This window comes from Nilaparvata lugens, chromosome 6, assembly GCF_014356525.2.
Source record: "Nilaparvata lugens isolate BPH chromosome 6, ASM1435652v1, whole genome shotgun sequence".
In the NCBI taxonomy this organism is placed as follows: domain Eukaryota; kingdom Metazoa; phylum Arthropoda; class Insecta; order Hemiptera; family Delphacidae; genus Nilaparvata; species Nilaparvata lugens.
In genome coordinates this window covers 9371896-9397634 of record NC_052509.1, presented here as the reverse complement: position 1 = coordinate 9397634, position 25739 = coordinate 9371896, and the positions used below count along the sequence as shown (strand labels likewise).

At 36.9% G+C, this 25739-nt stretch overlaps 1 protein-coding gene across 2 annotated transcripts in view; it reads left to right on the top strand.

The window, feature by feature from the left end:
* Positions 1–24356, top strand: part of LOC111049858 (homeobox protein araucan) — a 194130-nt gene extending 169774 nt beyond the window's left edge. For both annotated transcript variants that reach the window (XM_039430069.1, XM_039430070.1), the window contains exons 4-6: positions 2989–3326; positions 21767–22157; positions 23941–24356. In XM_039430069.1, the coding sequence (XP_039286003.1) occupies positions 2989–3326; positions 21767–22157; positions 23941–24340 (1129 nt within the window). In that variant the 3' untranslated portion in view covers positions 24341–24356. The remainder of the gene's footprint in view (positions 1–2988; positions 3327–21766; positions 22158–23940) is intronic.
* The last annotated feature ends 1383 nt before the right edge of the window (positions 24357–25739 follow it).

The following is a 25739-nucleotide window of genomic DNA, read 5'->3' as shown; positions in this document are numbered from 1 at the left end:
ACGTGAGCAGACGTATGCAGACGACCGTTGTCTGCATTCGAACACTGGGGAAGGGATTTTTCCTCCGTCTGTCGGCATACGTTCGTATGTTGTGATTGCTTTCAAGGGTGTGCTTGGGCGTTGATATTTTATAAAACAAGTGGAGCAAGATGAGGAGGTGAAAGAAGAAAAAGAAGACGAATAAGAAAAAGAAGACGAATAAGAAAAAGAAGAAGAAGAAGAAGAAGAAGAAGAAGAAGAAGAAGAAGAAAAGAAAAAGAAGAAGAAGAAGAAGAAGAAATTTAAAAATGTTTTGTATGAATATTGAGCTTCACAAAATTTTGTTCTGCAGTACTGAGTAGGGTGGCAATGTATAGTATTCTCTCACATTTAGATTTACAAAAACAGAACAGTCTAAGGATATTAATTTATTCTCATTCAATATTTCATCCTGTGACCTCCTGTGGAAGGGGTGTAAGGATTCCTCAAATCAATTCAAAAATCAAACTTGATTTTTATGATGCACTGTGCTCTCTATTGGCCGAGACACATATTTAGACAGACCTGTAGCCCGCCTATATTTTCGAATAGCTATCCCACTAGTGTTCTGATTGGGTGTGTCGTAAAGTCAATCAGAACCAATCAGAGCTCTTCGTCACTTCCACATTACTATGGCTATGATCAGCCTTTTCGGCAGCCATCATATTCGACAAGAAGACTTCTGCTACTGCAAATATTGACAACAGGATAAACAGCTAGATAGAAATTTAATTGGGATTTCCGTTTAATAATAATTATTCATTAATTAGAATTTGAACAAATGCGATTTCCAATTTATTTTCATTCTATTCTATTATTCAATCCACCTTCCATATTCTCAACCTCAATCAGTCTTCTATTTATCATTTTATCCTCTTCTCCAATTCACTTTCTAATTTAATATCTCCCTTCTCATTATCATATTCATCCCACATTCTATCCCCACCAATTGTCTCTCACTCTCTCTCTCTCTCTCTATTCTCACCCACTTGCCCCAAATAGTCTCCTATTAATCCTACCGGCGACACCATATCTTCACCATATCACCATTAGACCCAAACTGCATCCCTCCATCAACAATTTCCAATAAACGCCTCTCTATTCTATCTACTGCTCGTTGATAAACAAATAATCCCCACTTTGCATACGGGCAATAACTCATTAGACGGAGGGGAGAGAATAGAGTTGCCTCCTATATTGAATAGCGACAGTGCAGTGTTTGACTATATGGTCTGATCCAGTCTAAACTGTCAGGGTTATATTTGTGGAACCTGGGGGCTTCTTATTCAACTATTTCTGACAGTTTGGCTCTGTAATAAAGTTCACTCTAAACAGTCAGTGTTACATGTTACGATCCTTAAGGCTCCATATTCAACCAATTCTGACAGTTTGATCCAGTAGGGGTTGAATGAAATAGGCAAACAGATTTGGGGAAGCTGTAAGGGTAGTTTCATCCCTAAGAGGGTTGGGGCAATTTTTTGAGCCATTGAGCTAGCCAACTGGCGGTATAATGCTTTAGTTCAACACTCTGTCACCCACCCTTATGCCTTATAGCGAGGGGGATGATTGCATTTATATGTATATGGAGGGCCACCCTTATTTTCAGTGCCATTTAATGAAATACTTATATCGGAGTGGGACTCCAACTGTTTAATGGGGATTTGAGTGTTATAGGCTGGCGACAATGGATCAAATTGATTTTGTTGATGGATTCTGTTTATTATTGATGTGTTGTGAGTGGCGGGGCTATTAGATTCTTATCAACTTGAAATGAATCAAGACTCTCAATAAGAATATCTTGGTGACGTAACAATTTTCAGCTGGAAAGATTGAGTTTGATGGTAGAAATATTATTGGAAACAGTGTATTGAATCACTACCTCCGTAAACAAAGCCGTAGTGCATTCGTGTGACGTCAGCACAGGTAGGGCTCCTACACCATCAAAAATTCGTTGATTTCAGCTGATCTATATCAGGTAGAGTCTCTATTGGTGTAGGAGCCCTACCTGTGCTGACGTCACACGAACGCACTACGGAGGTAGTGATTGAATGCAGTTCTCTAAAACGAAATACTGCGAAATTCTACCTCTGTCATTGAATGATTACACACATGTATGATCAATTCGTCAATCATACGGTTTAATTCAATGAAATAGAACTGTGCAATACAATATCATCAAGGATACCAGGGCAAAACATTATATTTTGTTGGATTTTTCACATTTTGCACATTTTATCTCCCGTTGAAGATCTTCAACAAATTTCTAAAAGGCGGAAGAATATTTGCATTATTATTTGTTGGAATGATAATTAATATAATAAAATAATCTATGAAACTGAAATTTAAATAGAATTTTGTCAGTCACCAAGACTTATGCTACTACAAATATTGACAACAGGGTTAACAGCTAGGAGGAGATTAGATGAGAGTCACTATTCGTAAATGTTTCCCAGACCGGGAATCGAACCCAGTAGTTGTAGAAATAAGATATTCACAGGAGCAGAGGATTTTAGGTGAATTCGAATTCTACAGATGGAATTACAGCATTCAATTTGGACTTTCGTTTAATAATAATGAATTAGAATTCTCTTCAATGTTTGATTCCATTACGAACTGCTTGTTAAATAATCAGTTTTATTTATAAATACCTGACTGCTATGTAATTAGTTATTCAAAAGTGAATTAGAATTCTTGTTTTATAATTTATTATCATTCCCAAATTCCAACCCAATTCTTATTCTCTTTTCTGGTCTAGTTGATTTGCAACGCATTCTCTGGTAATTCGAGGATTATTCCATCAAAATAATGCACGATTTTCCCCCATGATTATTCACCTATTCTGAATAAGCCTTTTTTAAATGTTAAACATATTTCTTTTTACTTTCTGTCACCTTCTCTCGGATTTTCACTGTATTCTATCTCTCTCTCTCAAATTCTAACAGTATCTCCTCTCTCTCTCTCTGTCAACAGCTACGGCGCCGGCTACGACCTAGCCGCACGACGCAAGAACGCCACCCGCGAGTCGACGGCGACCCTCAAGGCGTGGCTGAACGAGCACAAGAAGAACCCCTACCCGACCAAGGGCGAGAAGATCATGTTGGCCATCATCACCAAGATGACCCTCACCCAGGTCTCCACCTGGTTCGCCAACGCCCGCAGGAGGCTCAAGAAGGAGAACAAGATGACCTGGGAGCCCAAGAACAAGACCGATGACGACGACGACGCTATCGTGTCCGACTGCGACGACAAAGACAAGGATGACATGATGATGGATGATGAGAAGATTAAGGAGCATCGGATCGGAAAAGGTAATTATTTGCGATTTCCCACAAAAAACTTTCAAATTCATCCACTGTAACCTCGTTATCTGCTTTATTTCCCCCCATATTTATTCACCAAAAAGTGGGTTTTGTCACTCTTAAAAAAGAACAATCAAGTATTAAAAAATAATTGATTGGATTAAATCAACAAATTAATGTTTTTCACCAATTCACAACACAATTGATTTTTTTCTCTAGTATTGCCATCAAACTTTTATACAGTATAAATATTTGTGTTTTCCCCACTTTCACCTCGATTGAATTGTATAGTTATAATATTATAGTTCAGCTTACCTTGTTGAATCAAAGTTTTTCTATTGGAAGTAATAGTATAGTTTTCTGTTTTGGTACTCGTCACCGGCACTCAAACTGTGGTCTAGCTGGTTTCGCCGAATTAGTATATTATTATTATGTTAAAAAAAATTATACTCCTTATTCTAGAATATTACATTTTGCAATCTGTATTCATTTGTGATCATTTTTGTAAGGCAATAAATTTGATTTGATTTGATTCTATTAGAATACGACTTTTTTAAGAGAATCATAAATTTCTTCAATGTATCTCCAGAAGTTTTATCACTAATACCATTAGTGAACTTTAGTGTTTAGAAGTTTGTGTTTCTTCAATGGTTCCAAATTTTCTTAAATAACTCAATATTTGAATAAAAACACAAATATGTTGTAAAATTCTACACTGTTGTTTCATTTAGTATTTGGTCGTGTACTAAATAAAACAACAGTGTAGAATTTGACAACATATTTGTGTTTTCATTCAATTATGGAACGGTTCTACAATATTGACAATGACTCAGTCGAATTTCGAACTCAATATTATTCGTTAGTGGTAATCGAGTGGGGTATATTTTTAATCAGTTTATCAATTCAAGCCATCTCAATTCGAAATTTATAGTTTTCATGTTTATTCTGAACTAAAATTTTATGAAAATTGTACACGTGAAATTCTAACCTTATCTTGGAGTTTGTCACCTATAAATTTGGAAGAAAAATAGCGTAAGGACTACCTTATTATTTATCTACCAATGTTATTACATTAGTGTCATTTGCATTGTAAATGAATAAAATTATGAGCAGTATTTGATTTCGAATCTATAAAGCTGAATCCTCACATAGTATCAGGGTAGAAATAGAACAAACTGAATAGAACGATCAGTTCATGATATAGTTTCCAGCTCGCTATCGACTTTCTTTGTCTATTCTATCCATATCAATGACTCTAGAAGTTTTAGAGTTTAGTGGCATCGATCTTCAGCGTGACTTGTTCTGTTCACAACTTCAGGGCCAAGCCACACGAAACGATTCCAGGCGTTTTCAGACGAATCGTCAGGGTAGGAAGCTCTGCAATTGGCTGATAGGGGTAGCGTTTGTGAATTAGCAACTGATAATCAGCCAATCGGAGAGCTTCCCATTCTGCCGAACTGTCTGTAAACGCCTGAAAATACGCTTCATGTGCCTCGGCCCTTATACTCGAGTAGGTATAGCTCCCGTACTACTCATGAAAATAATACTTTCTCTGTAAAGGTGCGTACGCGCCTCCAACACGCTCCGCGCACGCCCCGCTATCCCTCCGATCATAAACGTTACGGGAGATGTTAGCTCTTCTCGCGTTCCAGTCTTGCTCCCCGGTCGATCATCAATCGATCTGCTCTAATGACGATCGATTACGGAGCAGAGCGAAAGTCTGTACGCACCTTATCGGACATGCAAACTGATTGGAAACAGTACAAGAAGTGCACAATGTTTGGCTGTTCCATATTTTTCATTCATTGCAATATGGTTTCATGGAAGCTCTATTGAATAGAATTGATATTCCAAAGGAAATAAGTGTAGGTTATTGAAGATTTTATGAAAGAAATTCTGTAAGAGATTTGTGAATCATAGCAGATCTGTTCCCAAAGATTCCATCAGAGTTCAAATCGATCACTGTATATCGAAGTAATATTGATTGATTGATCAGCTGCCTTTATTAAAACCTAGGAGGGCGAAATTAGGGCGCAGCCGGCCCTCTCTTATACTTAACCCTCCAATACAATTCTAAGTAAAACTAAAACACTGTTCAACAAATATTATAATATTTTTAGGATGTATAAGAATAATTTGGCGCTTCTCGATAAAACCGCATACTAATGGGTGTTAGTATTGCAGCACCTCAAGATACACAAATAATTTAGAAACATTTTCCCCGTTTTTTCCTGAAAGCACACCCTCTCACACATACATAATTGTCACAAGGATACGTTGTCACAGACAACTTGCTGAGAGCGTTTCAAGGGAAAGAGAAGTGGAGGGATGAGAGAAAGAGGGGAAGATAGAGTGAGAGAAAAGGGAAAGAGGCAAGTAAGGGAATGACAAACGAGTGTAGCAATTTCGGAAATCCCGCAGTCAATTACTCGCCCTAGCAAACAATTTAAAAACCACTCCACCTAAATTAAGCCTTATTCCCTCTGATGCTACTTACTCTAGCCAGCCTCTATTATGCACTCTTCACTGTATCACTCTCTCAGACTGTTGGGGGTGGCATTCTATCCCTTTTCACACTCTTTGGGGAGAGTAATTTCCTTCATCTCACTCCTACAGTGATGTAGACTCTCTCTTTCACGTTCTGATTCATCGGAGGTTTTTATTCTCAGCTACTGAGTATTCGTTCCTCGCTTTCTCTCTCTCTGGAAAGTTACTTCTTTTCTCTCTTATTTGTAAGAATGATTTTGGAAATGCTTCTGGATATAAATCAAATTTGGTCGTTTTATTTGAGTTAAATACTGCTATCAATAATATACAGTATCATCGTAATCGAAATAGTATTTTTTCTATATTACATTCAATATTGTAGAAGTTCTTCAGCTTCTGCAGAGGATGGTTATAGACCTATTATAATTCTTCAAGATTCAATTATGTCAAGTTTTCAGTTTGTCAAGTTTTAAAATAGACCCTTGCAAAGCATGGGTTACCTGCTAGTCATAATAAAGGAAAGAACTGGCTTATACACGCACGAGATAGGAAAATATTATGTTTGACGCATCATCAAGTCTAAACTACTGGACTGATTAACTTGTAACTTTGTAAATAGATTCTTAATCAACCGAGGATGGTTATAGGCCTATTTTCAATTCTTCAAGATTCCATTACGTCAAGTTTTCAGTTTGTCAAGTTTTGAAATAGACCCTTGCGGAGCACGGGTTACCTGCTAGTGAAATATAAATGATCCTTAGCTGCAATATTTATTGTTGGTTACAGTATTATAAACGGGAATCAGAGGAATTAACTGGAATCCAAGCCAGCTGAAAATTTAATTGTGATCCACTTGAATAAAAATATCCAATAAATATCAATTTATTGTTAAAATAAATAATATACAAATTATCCAATTTGATTATCTTTGTGATATTTTGACACTATACTTTTTGTCAACTGGTTCTTCATGCAGCTTTTGATTTTCTCTCTCTATTTCTTCATTCTCCACTTCCTTATAGTAGAGTTCTCCTCATCTATTCTTTATGAACTCTAGAGAACCATCACTTAGGCTAGGGGCACACCAGTTAGTCAAGACAAGACAAGACATGATCAGACACGTTTAGTTACAATACTTCACATAGCTGCTTGTGACGCATCTCACACTGACTAATCATTGCAATTAGACATGTCTTCATAAGCAACTGTGTGGAGTATTGTGTCAAAACAAGACATGATCAGACACGTTTAGTCACAAGACTTCACATAGTCACAATACTCCGTGACTGAAGTCTTGTCTTGACTAACCGGTGTACCCCCAGCTTATATCCTAATACATACTAAGTACTGCATTCAACTCCAATTTATTATGTTCTCTCCATTTTTTTATGTATGTTATCGAGTTGTTTCATGTCCTTTCGGCTGCTTATACCTGTTATCTTTTAATTTTTATCCCTCCTTCCACCAGAATTCTCCATTTTCCCCACTATTCTTCCTTATATCATATTCTTTCATCCACATACACTTTTGTGACTACTTCTCCTCCTGTTCCCCATCACTCCCTCTACCATCGTCTCTCTCTCTACACTTTCGTCACCCTTCCTCTCCCACTCTACAATTCTCTTCTCGCTCCCGTCCTATAGTGTTTTTCTACAACCGAGGGTGTTTCATTTCTCCAGCAAGGGGTGTCACTCTCAGTTTCTTCCCCGTATAGCTCTTAGCTTCACCCCGCCAATAATGCATTATTAACCAGGGCCCACTTTTACGGACTGTCATTCTTGAAAGTGTTGCTTACTTTCCGCCAATCCAACCTTTGTTAGGGGATGTTGATGAGAGACGTATGTATATAGTTCAGTTTCTATACCCGATGAGGGAGGTATGCCTATATGGGCTCTCTCTCCCGTGGATGATACACTTTGCGTTACGTCAACCCTCCGTTGCAAGAAGTATGTATATAGTTTTCTGATGAAAGAAGTATATCAAGTCACTTTCTCTCTCACACACACTCTTTCTCAGCTCCTCTCACCCTCTCTCTCTTCCGTGGATACACTTCACTTCAACCCTCACTTAGCAGAAGTATGTATATAATTTTCTCCTCGGTGAGAGGAGTGCATTGGTTTTCTCTCACTCACTCTCTCTTACACATTCTCACACTTTCTTTCTCTCTCCCTCTCTAGAGAGTTAGTGGGAAGGATACTTCGAATATTCTTTCCAAAGAATGGACATTGATATGTCCAAAGCTCCGCCAATTTATGTAGATGCATAACAATATAATTATCTATAGTTATTATACTACAAATTGCTTTTTCATATCATATACAGTTCAGTAATTATTTTCTTAGTCTATATTATGCAAATTTATCTATAATTTGCCGTATTGTAAGCTATTGTATATAAGTGTATACGCCAGTATATATTGTAATCTACATAAATAAAGTACTCAATCAATCAATCAATCAATCTCCCACACTCTTTCTCACTCTCTTCTGTGAATACAGTTTGCGATAACCCTCACTTAGCAGAAGTATGTATAAAGTATTTCCTTGGTGAGAGAAGTACATTGATTCTCTCTCTCTCTTTCACATTCTCAAACTCTCTTCCTCCAACTCTCTCTCTCTCTTTGCTTCGTGGAAACAGTTCACGAAAACCGTTGCCATAAGTATGCATATAGTTTTCTCTCAAATGAAAGAAGTACTGTATATTGGTTCTCTTTCTCTCACGCACACTCTCTCACTCACACTCCCACACTCTCGATCACTCTCTCTCTCTCTTCTGTAGATACACTTCACGACAAGCCTCCGTTGCCAGAGGTATGTATATAGTTTCCCTCCCAGAGAAGAGAAGTACGTCGACTCTCTCTCCCTCCCGTGGATACACTTTGCGACACCCTCCCTTGGCATAGAGTGTGGCTAAGAGGGATGATTTTATTAGGAGGCTTTCTCTCACTCCCTCTGATGGATCTCGATTGCAATTAAAGAGAGAGAAGAGGGAGAGGAGAGAGTTGACAGGTGCTGTTTCTCTCTGATTCTACAGAACCACTCTAGTCTGTGTACAGCCTCTTTGCACACTTGCTACTGATATTCGCTCCGTCTTCTTTCTCATCTTCTACTCCACTTTCTCCTTCTTTCTATTCTGTTTCTCTTCCATTATCTTTATTTTTTATTACTATCGCTTGTTTTCTTTCCGTCATCTTTTCCCCATCTTCTATTACCTTCCCACCTTCTCACTATTCTGTAATTTCTCTTTTTTATTTTCTCGCTTGCTTTCTCGCTACTTTACTTCTACATTTATTTCTTCACCATCCAATGCATCTCTGTCTTACTCTTATCCTACTCTCATCTTTTCTTCAACTGTTTCTACAATACTAAGTGCCGGTTGCACAAAAGCCGGTTAAATTCTAACTGTGAGTTATTCAACGAGAACCAATCAGTGAAGCCGTTTTTATCAAAAAAGCCTTCTCCGATTGGCTCTTGTAAAATTAACCACGGTTAAAATTTAACCGTCTTTTGTGCAACAGGGCCTAAAACTTCTTCATCTCATGATATCTTTGATCCTTCTCCCTCTTCATCCACCTCTCTTTCAGCGTATCCTCTTATTCTTCTTCTTATTTTTTGTCTTCGTCTTCTTCTCCATCATCAACTTGATCTTCTACTGAGCATTACATTTGTAATTCCTGTGTACCTGTTTAATTATCAATTTTCAACACCATTTATTTTTTAATCACTCCTAATTTTCATCATAGCTATTCTTCATCGAATTTCTGTCTTTACACTTTTCTCCTTCGACTTAATTCATCAATCTGATGTGCATCACTCTTTTCTCATGCTCTTCATCTTCTTCTCCTCTTACTCATTATCCTCTTCCTACTCCTTGTCTTTTTTTCCTATTATTCTTCTCTCTGTTGATGTTCTTATTCTCCCACACCGCATTCGTCTCCTCCTTGTTATTCTTCCATCTCCTCCTTTTTCTTCTTTCATCCGTCTTCCACTCTTACCCCCTCCTTAGGCTATCATTCAGTCATCAAACTCTCTCCCGGCTTGAGAAAGGACACCAACAAGTGTCAGTCCCTCTCTCTCCTCGCTCACCAACCCTAATCTTCCATTTCCTTCCTCATCAATACACTTCACGCTGGAAAGCAAAATAAAAGGGCAGCAATATTGCATTTTCTCTCTCTCACCCCAGGCCTCTCAACTTCTACCCTTCTCATTCACTTTTCTCTGTATTGTCCATTGACAGACAATACACTCTCTTAACGTCTATCTAAACTCTTCAAACATACACTTTTCTCTCTTCAAACGAATATATATTCAGACAATTTAACTGCTTTAAAAATTGAACAAGATGACGATAATTGTCTGTTTTGATTTCTGAATAAAAGTGATATTGTTACTTTTTGAAGCCCCGTTAACTGTATTAAATGGCATTAATTGAATGAGGATCTCAAGTACGTTCTTTATTTCGATCGAAATTTCGAGAGATTGTTCAGCTGTGGATTTCACATTGATTGATATTGTGACAACACATTCATTACTTCTTTTTTCACTTCCATTGTGTCCTCATATTTAGCTGATTTGTATCTGCTCGAATTCGAAATTGTTCCATTAAATTTACTAAATTGAGTTGCTCTAAACTTTACTTCGAACTACAATGAACACTATTCCAGTAAACTATAATGAGACCTACAGATAAAATAATAATTTTTGAATAGTAACGCTCATCGAATTTCCATACAGCTGTTTACCCTGTTTTCAATATTTGAAGTAGCAGAAGTCTTCGGGGTGAATTACAGCATTTAATTTGGATTTTCGTTTAAAAAATAATAATATAATGAAACCTATTGTTCTATAATAATTTTGAATGAACTTGAGTCTGATATTGTACATCTTTCTCCTTCCGAACCCGTTCGGTTCTACAAAAATACTGTAAATATTTTTGTATTTTTTCGATAGGTTAGTTACCATTCAAGTCAGAAGTTACCTTTTTCTTATCGGAGTCCCCTGCACTCTCTCATTTCTCCAATCATACTCTAGCAAAAAATACTGAAACAAAAAGATAGTGAATAACTGAATACAAATTAACAATATTATCAATATAATTAAACAATACTGTATTCACCATGTGTTTGAAAGACTGGACTGGACTACTTTTTTATAGACTACCAATATGTTATAAATAAGTTAATAAAAAACTTATCAACCAATATGTTATAAATATAACTAGCCAATATGTTATGAATAAGTTGATAAAAAAAACACTATAAAACTTGTAATACCCTGCTTATTAAAACATTTTAAAAACTTACCAACCAATATGTTATACATATAACTAACCAATATTTTATAAATAAGTTAATAAAAACACTATAAAACTTATATTGGTTTTATTATTTTAAAAGTTTTCTCCATTCATACTCCAGCAAAAAATACTGAAACAAAAATATACTGAATAAATGAATACAAATTAACAATATTCTCAATATAATTCAACAATACTGTATTCACCATGTGTTTGAAAGACTGGACTGGACTAATTTTTTATAGACTACAAATATGTTATTAATAAGTTAATAAAAATTTTATAAAACTTGTAGTACCCTGTTTATCAAAACATTTTAGAAACTTTTAGTAAACATTTTAACGACTAGTTTCGACCTACTCTGGCCATTTTCAAGTTGTATATTGGTTTTATTAATTTGAATAAGGTAGCCCTTATGAATAGAGTGATTTTATGTTTTTAATATGTTATACGATCATTACTTTCCCAATTGAACGCTTCAAAAACTGACTCAATTTGGTACCTGATAAAGTACCCAACTCCAAGACATTATTATAAAATAATATCTAACCTATACAATTACTACTGTATAATCATGATTATACTCTGCCAACACTCCTCAACTCCTCCCTTATGTGCTGTCTTTATTTACACCTCAGCTGAGTTCGCGTGATACCTTCAAATAGCTCCTGACTTCCAGTTTACTCTATAATATATATACTATAGTACTATATATATACTTTATAGTATATACTATATACATATACTATACTATACTTATATATACTATAATATATACTATATAGTATCATACTTCGGATGAATCTCGCTATATTCAGGTACATTGAGAGGTAATAACCATAACCAATACCACCTATAGCTGGTAGTAGTAGTAGTAGTAGTAGTAGAAGAAGAAGAAGAAGAAGAAGAAGAAGAAGAAGAAGAAGAAGAAGAAGCCTATAGTATAGATTATGATGATTTTGTTAAAGATGATGAAAATTATGATGATGATGATGATGATGATGAAGATGATTTCCGTTGTATTGAATAATGATGATACCTCCTCGAAACACATGATAATGCATTTGCATGATTACGATTATGATTATGATTATGTTAATAGCCATGGTTACATTGAGGATAATAATGCAGCCGTAGGGAGGTAGCTACATGCTCACAGAGAGAGATACTGAGAGAGAGAGACGGACAGAGAGAGTGAATGAGAGAGAGAAAAGTGATGGGAGAGATCAAGAGGAGAAGAAAATAAATGATGAGATAGTAGATAATGAGATAGAGTGAGAGAGAGAAAGAGAGAGATTGTGAGTGAGAGGAAGAGAGAGAAAGAGAGAGAGAGTGAGAGAGGAAGAGAGAGAGAATGAGAAAGAGAAAAAACAAGAAAGAGAGAGAATGAGAGAGAGATTGGAGAATGAGAGAGAGAGAGAGAGAGAAAAGTGACAGAGAGATTGAGAGAAGGAGAAAGAGAGGAGAAATTCAGAAAAACCAAACTTCTTTTCCTTTCTTCTGAGTGAGAGCGAGTGAGTGTGAGGATGTGAGGGGTAGAGAGAGACAGAGAGAGAGAGTGAGAGATTTTGATTGATTGATTAGCTGCCTTTATTGAAAAACCTGAGAGGGCGAAGTTAGGGCACAGCCGGCCCAGAGAGAGATAGAGAGAGGGTGAGAGAGAGTGAGAGAGTGAGAGAGAGTGATTGTAAGAAGGGGAAAATCAAAAAACTTCTTTTATTTTCCTTCTGAAAGAGAGAGTGAGAAAGAGTGAGCGAGAGAGAGAGATTGAGAGAAGGAGAAAGAGAGGAGAAAACCAGAAAAACCTCACTTCTTTCGTTTTTCCTGAGTGAGAGAGAGAGAGAGAGAGTGAGTGATTGAGAGAAGGAGAAATAGAGGAGAAAATCAGAAAAACCTCACTCTTTTCCTTTTTTCTGAGTGATAGAGAGTGAAAGAGAATGAGAGGGGAAGAGAGAGAGAATAAGTCAGAGAGAGACATTGGAAGAAGGAGAAAGAGAGCAGAAAATCATAAAAACAAACTTCTTTTCTTTGTCACACGCGTACATTCTTTCAAGTTTATATTATACAGAAAGCAGCATGGAAGCTGTGGCTAGCCCTGGACTGTGACCATGTATAATAATTAATTTATGTATCCACTTTTCTCTGAGACTGCTACCCATGTTTAGAATTATGATAGCTGGACACGGTTATAAAATTCTTAATCGCTATATTAAAGATACACACTGTTTTGCCTTGACTTGGCTGCTGTAGAGATACCAGATTATGTATGGCTGCGAGAGGGTATAGAAGATGAAGGAAGAGATATAGATGCAAAAGACAAGGAGGAGGTGAAAGTAGGCAGAGAGATGGCTTGAAAGATGAGGATGAAGATAGAAAAAATGATGAAGATGGAGATATGGAGATATAGACTGATTGATTGATTGATTGATTGATTGATTGATTGATTGATTGATTGATTGATTGATTGATTGATTGATTGAGTACTTCATTCATGTGGATTACAACAATATATACTGGCTTATACACTTATATACAATAGCTCACAATACAGCAAAATTATAGATGAATTTACATAATATAGACTAAGTGCCGGTTGCACAACAGCCGGTTAAATTTTAACCTTGATTAATTCCACAAGAACCAATCAGAGAAGCCGTATTTTCAAAAACGCCTTCTCTGATTGGTTCTCGTGAAATTAATCACGATTAAAATTTAACCGGCTGTTGTGCAACCGGGCCTAAGAAAATAATTATTGAACTGTATATTATATGAAAAAAGAAATTTGTGATTACTATAGATAATATTGTTATGCATCTACATAAAATGGGGGAGCTTTGGACATATCAATGTCCATTCTTCGGAAAGAATATTCAAAATATCCTTCCTACTAACTCTCTACCAAAATAGATGTGAGAGACAAGGGGGAGAGAAAGGTATGGCTGGAAGAAGGCTTGGAAGAAGGGGATGGGGATATGGAGGAAGATATAGATGAAGGACAAAGGAGGAGGAGAAGGAGTAGGAAGGAGAGAGGTGGAAGAGTTGAGAGGAGACAAATGTGTAGAGGAAGTAAATGAGAATGAAGTTTTAGATGCAAGAAAAGAGGGATAAAGGATTAGAGAAGAAGACGACGGAGAAGGAGGAGAAGAAGATGAGAAAGGAGAAGAAGGAGAAGGGAAAGAAGAAGGAAAAGGAGAAAAATAAGGAGTTGGAGAAGAAGAAGAAGAAGAAGAAGAAAAATAAGTGGAAGGAGAAGAAGGAGAAGTAGTTAGAGAAGAAGAAGAATAAGAAGAAGAAGAAGAAGAAAAAGAAGAAGAAGAAGAAGAAGAAGAAGAAGAAGAAGAAGAAGAAGAAGGAGAAGAAGAAGAAGAAGAAGAAGGGTAGAAGATGGACAGGCAAAGAGTGATTCTTCTGTAGAGGATGAAGATAAAGATGGAAAGAGAAATATGTGGATGCAAAATGAGAGAAAAAAAGAAAAGATTGGGATGAAAATGAAAAAAAAACCGATGAGATGTGGAGAAAGAGAAGAAGAAGATAGAGAATACGAGGAAGAAGTTAGATGAGCAGAAGGAAGAGAACAAGAAGAGGAAATAGAAAGAAAAGGAAATAGAAAGAAGAATAAACAACAAGTAGATGAACAAGAAGAAGGAGACAAGATAGTCTAGAAAACATATTGAGGAAGATTGAAAATAGATGTTAGATGATAGCGATGATTCCGTTTATAGAATAAGTAGTAGTTCTGTGAACAGTAGACCTCACGCAGTATTCTCATCCATAAGTACCTGATTGAAACTATAGACATTATGGAATTACAGCAATAGACTGGCTTCTCCACACATCTGTGTAATCACTTGTCAGCTGATTTATGATGAATAATTCTATAGTCTGATTTTTATTGTAATATTGGCGTATGAAGGAGGCTCCTTTTTTACTTTCCTTGCCCTACTACCATAGGTAAGGAAAGTATTGCTTTCCAAAAAAAATTAAGGTACCCCAATTTCAAGTTTTCTATACGTTTCAAGGTCCCCTGAGTCCAAAAACATGATTTTGGGTATTGGTCTGTGTGTGTGTATGTGTGTATGTGTGTGTGTGGTATGTGTGTGTGTGTGTATGTGTGTGTGTGTGTATGTCTGTGAACACGATAACTCCATTCCTAATTAACCGATCGACTTCAAATTTTAAACTTAAGGTCCCTATACCATGAGGACCCGACAATAAGAAATTCAATAAAATTCAATTCAAGATGGCGGAAAAAAATGGCGGATAATTACTAAAAAACCATGTTTTTCACGTTTTTCTCGAAAATGGCTCTAACGATTTTCTTCAAATTATATCATGGATAGCTATTTATAAGCCCTATCAAATAGCATAAGTCTCATTTCTGGGAAAATTTCAGGAGCTCCGTAATATTCTTGAGAAAAATGGCGGAAAATGACTAAAAAACCATGTTTTTCACGGTTTTCTCGAAAACGGCTCCAACGATTTTCTTCAAATTTATACCATGGATAGCTATTTTTAAGCCTTATCAACTGGCATAAGTTTCATTTCTGGGAAAATTTCAGGATCTCCGTAATATTCTTGAGAAAAATGGCGGATAATGACTAAAAATCCATGTTTTTCACCGTTTTCTCGAAAACTGCTCCAACGATTTACTTCAAATTCATACCATGGATAGATATTCATAAGCACTATCAACTGGCATGAGTCTCATTTCTGGGAAAATTCCATGAGCTCCGTAATATTCTTGAGAAAAATGGCGGATAATGACCAAAAACCAGGTTTTTCACCGTTTTCTCGAAAACTGCTCTAACGATTTTCTTCAAATTCAAGCCATGGGTAGCTATTCATAAGTCCTATCAAATGACATGAGTTTTTTCCTTGGAAAATTGCAGGAGCTCCGTAATATTCTTGAGAAAAATGGCAGATGATTACTAAAAAACCATGTTTTTCACGATTTTTTCAAAATAACTTGACCGATTTTTTTCAAATTCATACTCTGTATAGTTATTTATCAGCTCTATTAACTGGCATGAGTCTCCTTTCTGGGAAACTAATGGGGGGTCCACCCCATCCTTGAGAAATGGACTTTGTAACCTCCTTCTCGTGCATGAGGTAGGTAGGTGAGCAGTTCATAAAAAGAACACATAGTCGAGATATTTCATCTGTAGAACAGCTGTTTTGACGACTTTAAAAAAATGACGACTAAAAAAATCATTGAATTTCACAATATACACAAAGGAAAAAGTACTCTGAAAACAATTATATATACACATATACAAAAGTCTGATCGTAGTTTCGAATATGAGCAAGGAAAGTTGTGTGAGTGTACCACACCAGATTTTTCTTTCATATTATCCTTGAAATGCAAAATTTCCAAAAAACCTTGTATATACGTCGACGCGCAATTAAAAAAAACATACCTGTCAAATTTCATGAAAATCTATTACCGCGTTTCGCCGTAAATGCGCAACATATAAACATTCAAACATTTCAATATTTAAACATTAAGAGAAATGCCAAACCATCGACTTGAATCTTAGACCTCACTTCGCTCGATCAATTAGAGAGATATCTTCCACTCTCAAATCTTGATCTGAATGCATATTATCCAATTAATCTTTAAAGAAATCAGCCCCCTACCACTAAGCTTACTTATTCCATTCTTTCATTTCAAATAAACCCTCATAATTTCTCAAAAAATTAAACTAGTCCATCCCTTCCATATCCTGTCACGTAGCTTACACCATTATTCGCTCCCAAAAACCTCATAAACCCTCACTCGCACATCCCCTCTCTGTTTAACCACCGCTAGGAAGCATCAGCTAGGAAAAACTCTCTCTCACTCTCTCACTAGAATGTATGAACAAGGAAAACCTAATTCTCTCCCTCTCTCACACTACAGTAGGAAACTCCCTCTCTCTCACACATCGGCTAGGAAAAACTCATTCACTCTAACACTCTCTCACTCTCTGACTAGAATTCATCAGCCACGAAAAACACTCACCCTCTCTCTCCAGCTTTCAAAAAAGGGTCACAATGTCTATCACGTCTAACAAGCTAACTCACTCTATTCATTTGTGTCGGCTCAAGTAATATTGATAGCTTTAACCCAACCCTAACCCCAACCCTAACCCAAGGGCTGGTAAAAGGGTGTAGGGTCTAGAGGCGTTCAGCCGAAACCCATCTTTGCAAATGACTTACTGACTTTGTTTATTGCCGACGTGCCATTATAATGCAGCGAAAAGAACAGGGGCTGCTCTCATACGAAATGCGTGCATTAAATTTGGACTGCTAATGCTCCGACAACGTATATCTATATTTTCATGGGGTTTAACATGCGTTAGTGTAAATTGTATAACTATATTTGTACGTAACATTGTATAGGATGCAAACTAATCTTGTTTTACAATCATATATCTATTTTTTTCATAGGTAATGCGTACAATTAATTTGGACTGCTAATGTTCAAACTTGTATGTGGGAATCCATCTCGAATATACATAGTCTGTATAATAAGTAACCGGACTGACCTCAGGAAATTTTTTATGTGCAAAATATGTACAATTTTTCATCAGATATTTGATGTTTTTTAATATTTATTGAAAACCTTAAATATTTTGGGAAGTGTGGTTCCACAAGATGTCATATCAATAAACTGAATAAGAAAGTACATAATTGAACAATGAAAACCTTCAGTGATTTTTCTATAATATACAGGATCTGTATAATAAGTAACCGGACTGACCTCAGGAAATTTTTTATGGGCAAAGTATGTACAATTTTTCATCAGATATCTTCAAAGTAGTACCTATTGGAGTCGATAACATGCTGATACCGGATTTTCAAATCCCTGAACGCTCCCTGGAAGTCGGCAACCTCTATGCTGTCTAGAGCCCCCGTAGTAGCATGTTAAACGTTTTCCAGAGTCCCAAACCGCGTCCCCTTAAGTTGTCTCTTGATCTTGGGGAACAAAAATAAGTCCGGTGGTGCCATATCCGGGCTGAAAGGAGGATGTGGCAACGTTACCCTCGACTGTTTGGCCAACTGCTCGGTGACGAGCAGGCAGGTGTGCGACGGAGCATTGTCGTGATGGAGGATCCACGAATCGGCAATCCCCGGACGGACTCGATGAACCCGGGCGGAGCACCTCTCTGTAGTACTGGTCGTTTAGAGTTTGGCCGGGTGGCACAAACTCTTTGTGACGGTGCTCCGTCGACTAACCGCCCGGGTTCATCGAGTCCGTCCGGGGATTGCCGATTCGTGGATCCTCCATCACGACAATGCTCCGTCGCACACCTGCCTGCTCGTCACCGAGCAGTTGGCCAAACAGTCGAGGGTAACGTTGCCACATCCTCCTTTCAGCCCGGATATGGCACCACCGGACTTATTTTTGTTCCCCAAGATCAAGAGACAACTTAAGGGGACGCGGTTTGGGACTCTGGAAAACGTTTAACATGCTACTACCGGGGCTCTAGACAGCATAGAGGTTGCCGACTTCCAGGGAGCGTTCAGGGATTTGAAAATCCGGTATCAGCATGTTATCGACTCCAATAGGGACTACTTTGAAGATATCTGATAGAAAATTGTACATATTTTGCCCATAAAAAATTTTCTTGAGGTCAGACCGGTTACTTATACAGACCCTGTATATTATAGAAAAATTACTGAAGGTTTTCATTGTTCAATTATGTACTTTCTTATTCAGTTTATCGATATGACATCTTGTGGAACTAACACTTCCCAAAATATTTAAGGTTTTCAATAAATATTGAAGAACTATTGAAGGTTTTCAATGAGAATTAAAGAACTATTCAAGGCATCCAATATTCATTTAAGAACTATGAAATAAATGCCTTTAATAACCATTAAAGGTTATTCATTAAAGTATTTCAATTCTACTGAAGATTTCTTCTTTTCAAGGTCCTAAGTGTATAGACCTACTATTCTGTATGATAATTCCGTAGTAGCTATATATTCTTCTAAACACCCTAAGTGCACCCAGTATATTTTGCACTATATTGTTTGTATGGTGTGTATGAACGCCCTATCACCCTTCAGGGCTTAAGCCCTAGAGCCCTAGGGAGAGAAGCCAGACCCTTGGCAGCATGCTGTGTGCTAAGGGAGGGTTCCCCCTCTCCCTTTCAGGGACTTAACACTTGGATGAGTCATCTTGAATTAAGTGCTCTCTTGGAACGTGTGTGGGCGTGTGTGTACTAGATCAAGTGGAAATTCCTTTATTGTGCAGTGCCTGACTGTGATAGTTGGGGTTGGCTGATTTTATTGGTTCGGTGAAAAATGTCTCGTTAAATGTTTGTTTGTCTTTGTTCCATATAGAGAAGAGGATACACCTACGTTTATGACATGCTTTCATTATTGTTTGTTTTATGTTTGTGAAGAAAATAGATTAATTGATTGAATACTATTTTATCTCTAACATCTAAAAAGTAATATCCAATGTTAGGATATTAATTGTGATTAATTCCATGAGAACCAATCAGAGAAGCCGTCTTTTCAAAAACGTATTCTCTGATTGGTTCTCGTGGAATTAATCAAGGTTAAAATTCAACCGGTTTTTGTGCAACCGGGCCTTAGGAAGTCAATCGAGAGTATTGATTTATTATAGTTCATCTCCAAATTCCTCTCAAAAATCGAATAACTTGATCCCAGCATCTGGGAAACCTCTAACGGTGTCATACTATCATTTTAAAAGTGATCTCAGTGGACCTACACCCACATAAATCTCGTGAACTGAGCATTAATCTTCTTAAAATATATTCCACTTCTCAACAGATAATTCGCTTCACTATAAAGTGGGATCAGTGAGATGATAGTCTAGAGGTTCTTGTAGTACTACATTCATTCCATTAGAAACTACTTTCATATTATAGTAGATCATTTACAAAAGCAATTCGACCGAAGTATCATTCAAAAGTAACATTTGTTCCGATAAAAGTTTCTACATTCCTGTCGTGAGTTAAAATGTGTTACTCTAATGTATCATTAACTGAATGATAAGGTTATAGTGAATGTAACAGGTTGGGTTAGGTTATGAGTGGAGATAATATAGAATGGATTATATTGGAGGTAATGATCTAGTGTAGTATATTTAGAAAATAGAGTATATACAGTTGACATAGGTAGTAGTATCACTTAGTATTACCACGGTCCTATATAGGTAGACTGAAGTAGAGTATATGAGACTAGAGTCTATATAGAGATATTTAGAACTCTTTCAAAGCCTTGGTCCGCTCAATAACTATATTATCTTAAACGACTAGCTGTACAAACTAACAGTATATAAAGTATATACAGTAAAGTATAAAAAGTATATAAAGTATATAAAGTAACTCCCAAGAAAACATACATAGAATTTGGTGGACCAACAGTCGAATAGTGAGTGAGTGAACCTGGCAGAGTCATTGTACAATTGATTTTGTATGAATGAATGAATTTTATTATCGAACAGAAATCCCTCTCAATGTGAAGCATAGCATATTATTCAACATCCTCATACAACTAAACATTTAAAAATGACATTGAACAGAAAATTGTTGTGTATTTGGGAAAGAATGAAGAACTATCAGTTGAATAATTTCACTGAACTCTTTTATATTAATGAATTGAAGACAATAGTAGTAAGAACAGAGCTGATGTGTATCGGTGTTCCTGAGACATACAAATGTATTTTTACTTTCCTTGCCCTATTACCATAGGTAAGGAAAGTATTGCTTTCCGAAAAAAATTAAGGTACCTCAATTTCTGAATTTCTATACGTTTCAAGGTCCCCTGAGTCCAAAAAAGTGGTTTTTGGGTATTGGTCTGTTAAAACTTAACAAGTGGGTTTTGGGTATTGATCTGTTGAAACTTAACATTGGTATTTGAAACTTAAAATCCTTGCAATATAAGGATCCGATACGAACAATTTCGATCACATGAAATTCAAGATGTCGGCTAAAATTCCGAAAATGTTGCCAAAAACAGGGTTTTTCGCGATTTTCACAAAAACGGCTCCAACGATTTCGATCAAATCTATACCTAGAATAGTCATTGATAATCTCTATCAACTGACATAAGTCCCATATCTGTAAAAATTTCAGGAGCTCCGCCTCATCTATGCAAAGTTTGATTTTAGATTCTTAATTATCAAGCTTCAGATTCAATTTAAACAAAAAAAATTGAGTGGAATAGATTGAGCATAAGAGTCTCTACAACTAATGTTCAGTAACATTTTCACCTAAAATTGAAAATAAGCTCGAAATTCGAGAAAATGTGATTATCTAATTGCAAACTGTTGGCAACTAACTGTTCATTCTATTAATTCATTCACTATAAGAAGAGATAGCAGACATCGTGTGTCTCCAGCGTTATTGTCCTGTCACCAGCTGGCTCAGATCTTAGAATAGTAGACTTCAGATGCGCGTGAACACTAGCGTCAGGTGATCAATTTTCATAACGGCAAGGAAAGTTGTGTGAGTGCGCCACACCAGATTTTTTCAATTTTTTACATTATCAACAACCTATGATTTTATTACCTATGATATATTCTTTATCTCAAATTTTACTCATTTCTCCTCTCCCCCTCCTCTGCATGGGTGTGAATGAGCGTGACCTCACCCCTCCCAACCACCTTTTGACCCCCCGTTTTTTAGACTCTCTATTGTGACTTATAGACTCATCCCTGATGCATCACCACGTCAAGTCTGAGGAGGAGCTGGACGACGAAGATGACCGAAAAGGAGGAGGAGGACCCGGAGGAGGAGTACCTCCTTATCACCACTACCCCTCCCACCTGCACCACCATCACGGCATGATGATGAAGGACGAGATGGGAGATAAGAGAGGGGATGATTGTGGTATTCCCATCCCCGCGACTAAACCGAAGATTTGGTCGTTGGCCGACACTGCCGCCTGCAAAACGCCGCCCCCGTCACAGCTGCAGCCGCCCTGGGGGTGTGGAGCACCCCAACAGGGGGGTCCCGGCGGCAGCGGGGGTCCCTTCGCACCCCTAGGACCCCCCGGGTCGGCGGTCAGTCCTTCCAATGGGGCGCCTCCTTATTCGAGGTGAGTAGGGTGTATCTACTGTCTACAAATATTTTTCAAATTTTTAATCATTAACAGATTCCAACCTTGAAATGATACATTTCCAAAATTTACAATTCAACTGCCTAGAAAATAATTTTCAATCATGCCTTGAGGTCATAAATTTTCAGTCACTGGAATAGTTGTGTTTGATCAATTTTTGGTGATACTTTAATTATTCTTCTCTTTGCAATAAGAGTAATTCAAGTGGAATAGCACAATCATAAAGATGCAGATCATAAGTTACAATCTTCGAGAGGGAACTACTGGTTTCGATAGTATAGAGTCACTACCTTCGTAAACAAAGCCATAGTGCATTCGTGTGACGTCAGCACCAATAAAAACACTAGCTGATATAGATCAGCTGAAATCAACGGATATTTATTGGTGTAGGAGCACTACCTTGTCTGACGTCACACGAATGCACTACGGCTTTGTTTACGGAGGTAGTGATAGAGTTGCCTTATCATGATTATCGTTGATTGAATTGTTTATGGAAGTGTAGAGTATATAAAACAGTAGTATAATTACAAGAACGTAGAGCTATAAAATAATAATTCTATAAATAAATATATTTGATAATTCTATACTATTATACAAAATTGATTCATCAGCAACATATAAAAGTATTTCTCGATACAGATGTCTTTAAATGCTCTCTCACCTCTTGCTTGTGATTTGCCTTGTGTGTCGTTTGTTCCCTATCATTATATTATGATAACTAAATTGATTGGATCTACAAAGTTATAAGCAATTATCCATATTCTTGATTTCCAAACAAATATTGCTCCTCATCACTTGTTATCAGATATTATAGGATGTAGCATTCTATACATGTATTTTACATATCTCTTGATAATGGCATTATAGCCTAAACATGTTATAAGTACACATTTTTAAAAAGGGTACCTAGATTTCTATTTGTATTCATATCTAAGAGTAGCCCTAAAGAAAAAAAGACATGTATTTTACATCCTATACTCTCTGCTTGTATAGTTGTATAGTATCCTTGTGAACTTGTACACTCATCTTAGTATAACTTAACTAACTGTAAACGAAACTCATCATTTCATGGAATGAAGTTCAGTTTTCTAATAGTATTAATATAGAGAAAGAGAAAGTATATCCAGGACCTTTCTCTCTACGATATTTTCCAATGGAGTAGGCTACCAATGGAGGAAGCTCTTCAACAAAATACTGTACTTCTGAAAACTCCATTTAATTTGAGCTCTTAATATTAGAATGATTAAAAATATTAATTACATAAAACCATAAAAGATTAATCGTAATATTCCACGAATATAGTGCAGCAACTAACTGGATAAAAGTGAAAATACAGTTACAAGTATTTTTCTTGAGTAAAATTTTGGTGGAAATATTTTTATTGATTTTGAAAGGTCATAGACAATACCATAGCCACCTCTAATACAAGGCCCCGGCCTACGATATTGCAACGTCGCAGCGTAGGCCTAGAATCTAATACATGATTGGTGGAAAAGATCAGCTTGTATTTTCAAAATCTTTGTCACCAATCATGCATTAGATTCTAGGCCCACACTGCGATATCGTAGGCCGGGGCCTTGTATTAGAGGTGGCTATGACAATACTAATGACAGATTACAAGAGACAGAATTCTATATTTGATTCATCGAGAATAAGTCATGAACGATTAAAACTTCCTTTATCTGAATTGTTCGAATTTATCATTGTTTTGACAATTTGAATTTGTAATGGATTAATAATCAAATTTTTGGTTTCAACTTAGGTACGGAGGTTTCTGGGGCAGCATGGGCCCACACAGTACCTGCCAGGGGGGCAGCGGGATCCCCCCAGGGGGCGCAGCCTCGGGGTTCCCCGACGTCCAGACCGACACCCCTCCACAGACCCCACCCAACATGAAACTGCCCAGCGTGATAGCGGCACCCGCTTCCTGTTTTGGGGGGGCCCAGGTACCCCAAGGGGGCCACTACAACAACTACTTCCCCTCGCGAGGTGCGCCCCAAGGGGCAAGCCAGGGGGGCTTGCCCCCTCAACAGTCGCCGCACAAGGACTACTTGACGGCGCCCCAGCAACCGAGTCAGGGGGCGCAGGTGCCCCAACAGGGGACGGCGCCCCCCCAGAACCCCGCTGACGAGACGGCGTTCAAACCCTTCTACAAAAGGTAACCACTTTTTCACTATTTTTTCAATTCCAATTCATTCCATTAAAAGTAAATTATAGAAGATTTCAACTCCTCTTTTAATTCGATAAATTACAGGACTGAAGTTTCTTATTGAAACCCACACATCTTGAAGCTGTTGGTTTCAGTTTCAGGACGAAACTACAGACTTGTGAATACATTTATAAGAGTTGATTTGACAACACTGTAATAGTGTTTCTAAATTATTAAGAAGTTTCAAAAAATCAATATTCAACAAGTATTTTGATTATTAATTTTCACACCTTAAATTCGTGATTCAATTTAATTCTATTTGTAAGAGAAGTACGTATAAATTATTGTCGTTTGAAGATTTCTCATAGTTCTTTCTCCACTCATCATTTATTCATCCACGTCTTATTTCAAATACATATAATTCATCAAATCTATATCAACAAATTACTTAAATCTTCAAGTCTACTCCATCTTCATCAATTTGAACGAGCTTGTTAATCCCAGAATGAAGAATGATCACTCATTTATCGATATAATAATTGAGTAATATAATAATCCCTCACTTTGTCATAATAATGTGAAATATATCTTCTATGGTTGGGTTTGAAGCATCTAAATTTGAAAATCTACTTTGTGAAAATATCGAAGGACTGAAAACTTTGTGAAGTAGAGAACTACAAGACTTAACTCATTCCGGACTATGTGAAACCTTATCTAAATTTGGGAGAAGAACAGCACAAGGTTACCTTATTTTTCCTCTCCCTATCATTTCGATGATGTACTTATTGTATGGATGAATAATACCATACTGATACTACAACTGAATATTGGAACTAGTTGGTGAGAAATAAATACTTCTTCAACTTTTACATCATCGTGATCACCAAACACATATTACTAGTAGACTATATTATAGTTTATTCATAAGTTATTATAGATAATGAAATACGGCTTCTAGAAATTTAGAAGAAAAGCTTCTAAGACTTGAATAATGATGGGATTATGAGATAACTAGATGAAGATGGCTGACGAATTAAGAGGGAGTGAACATCTTCAACGAGAGAGCAAGAGAGCGATATCCTGTCATATAAAGATTGACAAAGACAGCACACAGATTAAGACGAACTAAACGTTTGTGAAGAGAGATAAATTATGCTAAAGAGAACCTGCAAGAGAGAAGAGGTAGAGTGGGGATGTGAAAGAGAGAGAGAGAGTGACATTGACAAGATTGAGAAGAGAGAGACAGATCGGAACGTTTAGATATCAAGATAAACAAAGATAGAAAACAGATTAAGACAGACTAAACGTTTGGAGAGATGAATTATGCTAAAGAGAAACTGCAAGAGAAACAGTGGTAGAGTGGGGATGTGAAAGAGAGCGAGATATTGACAAGATTGAGAAGAGAGAGACAA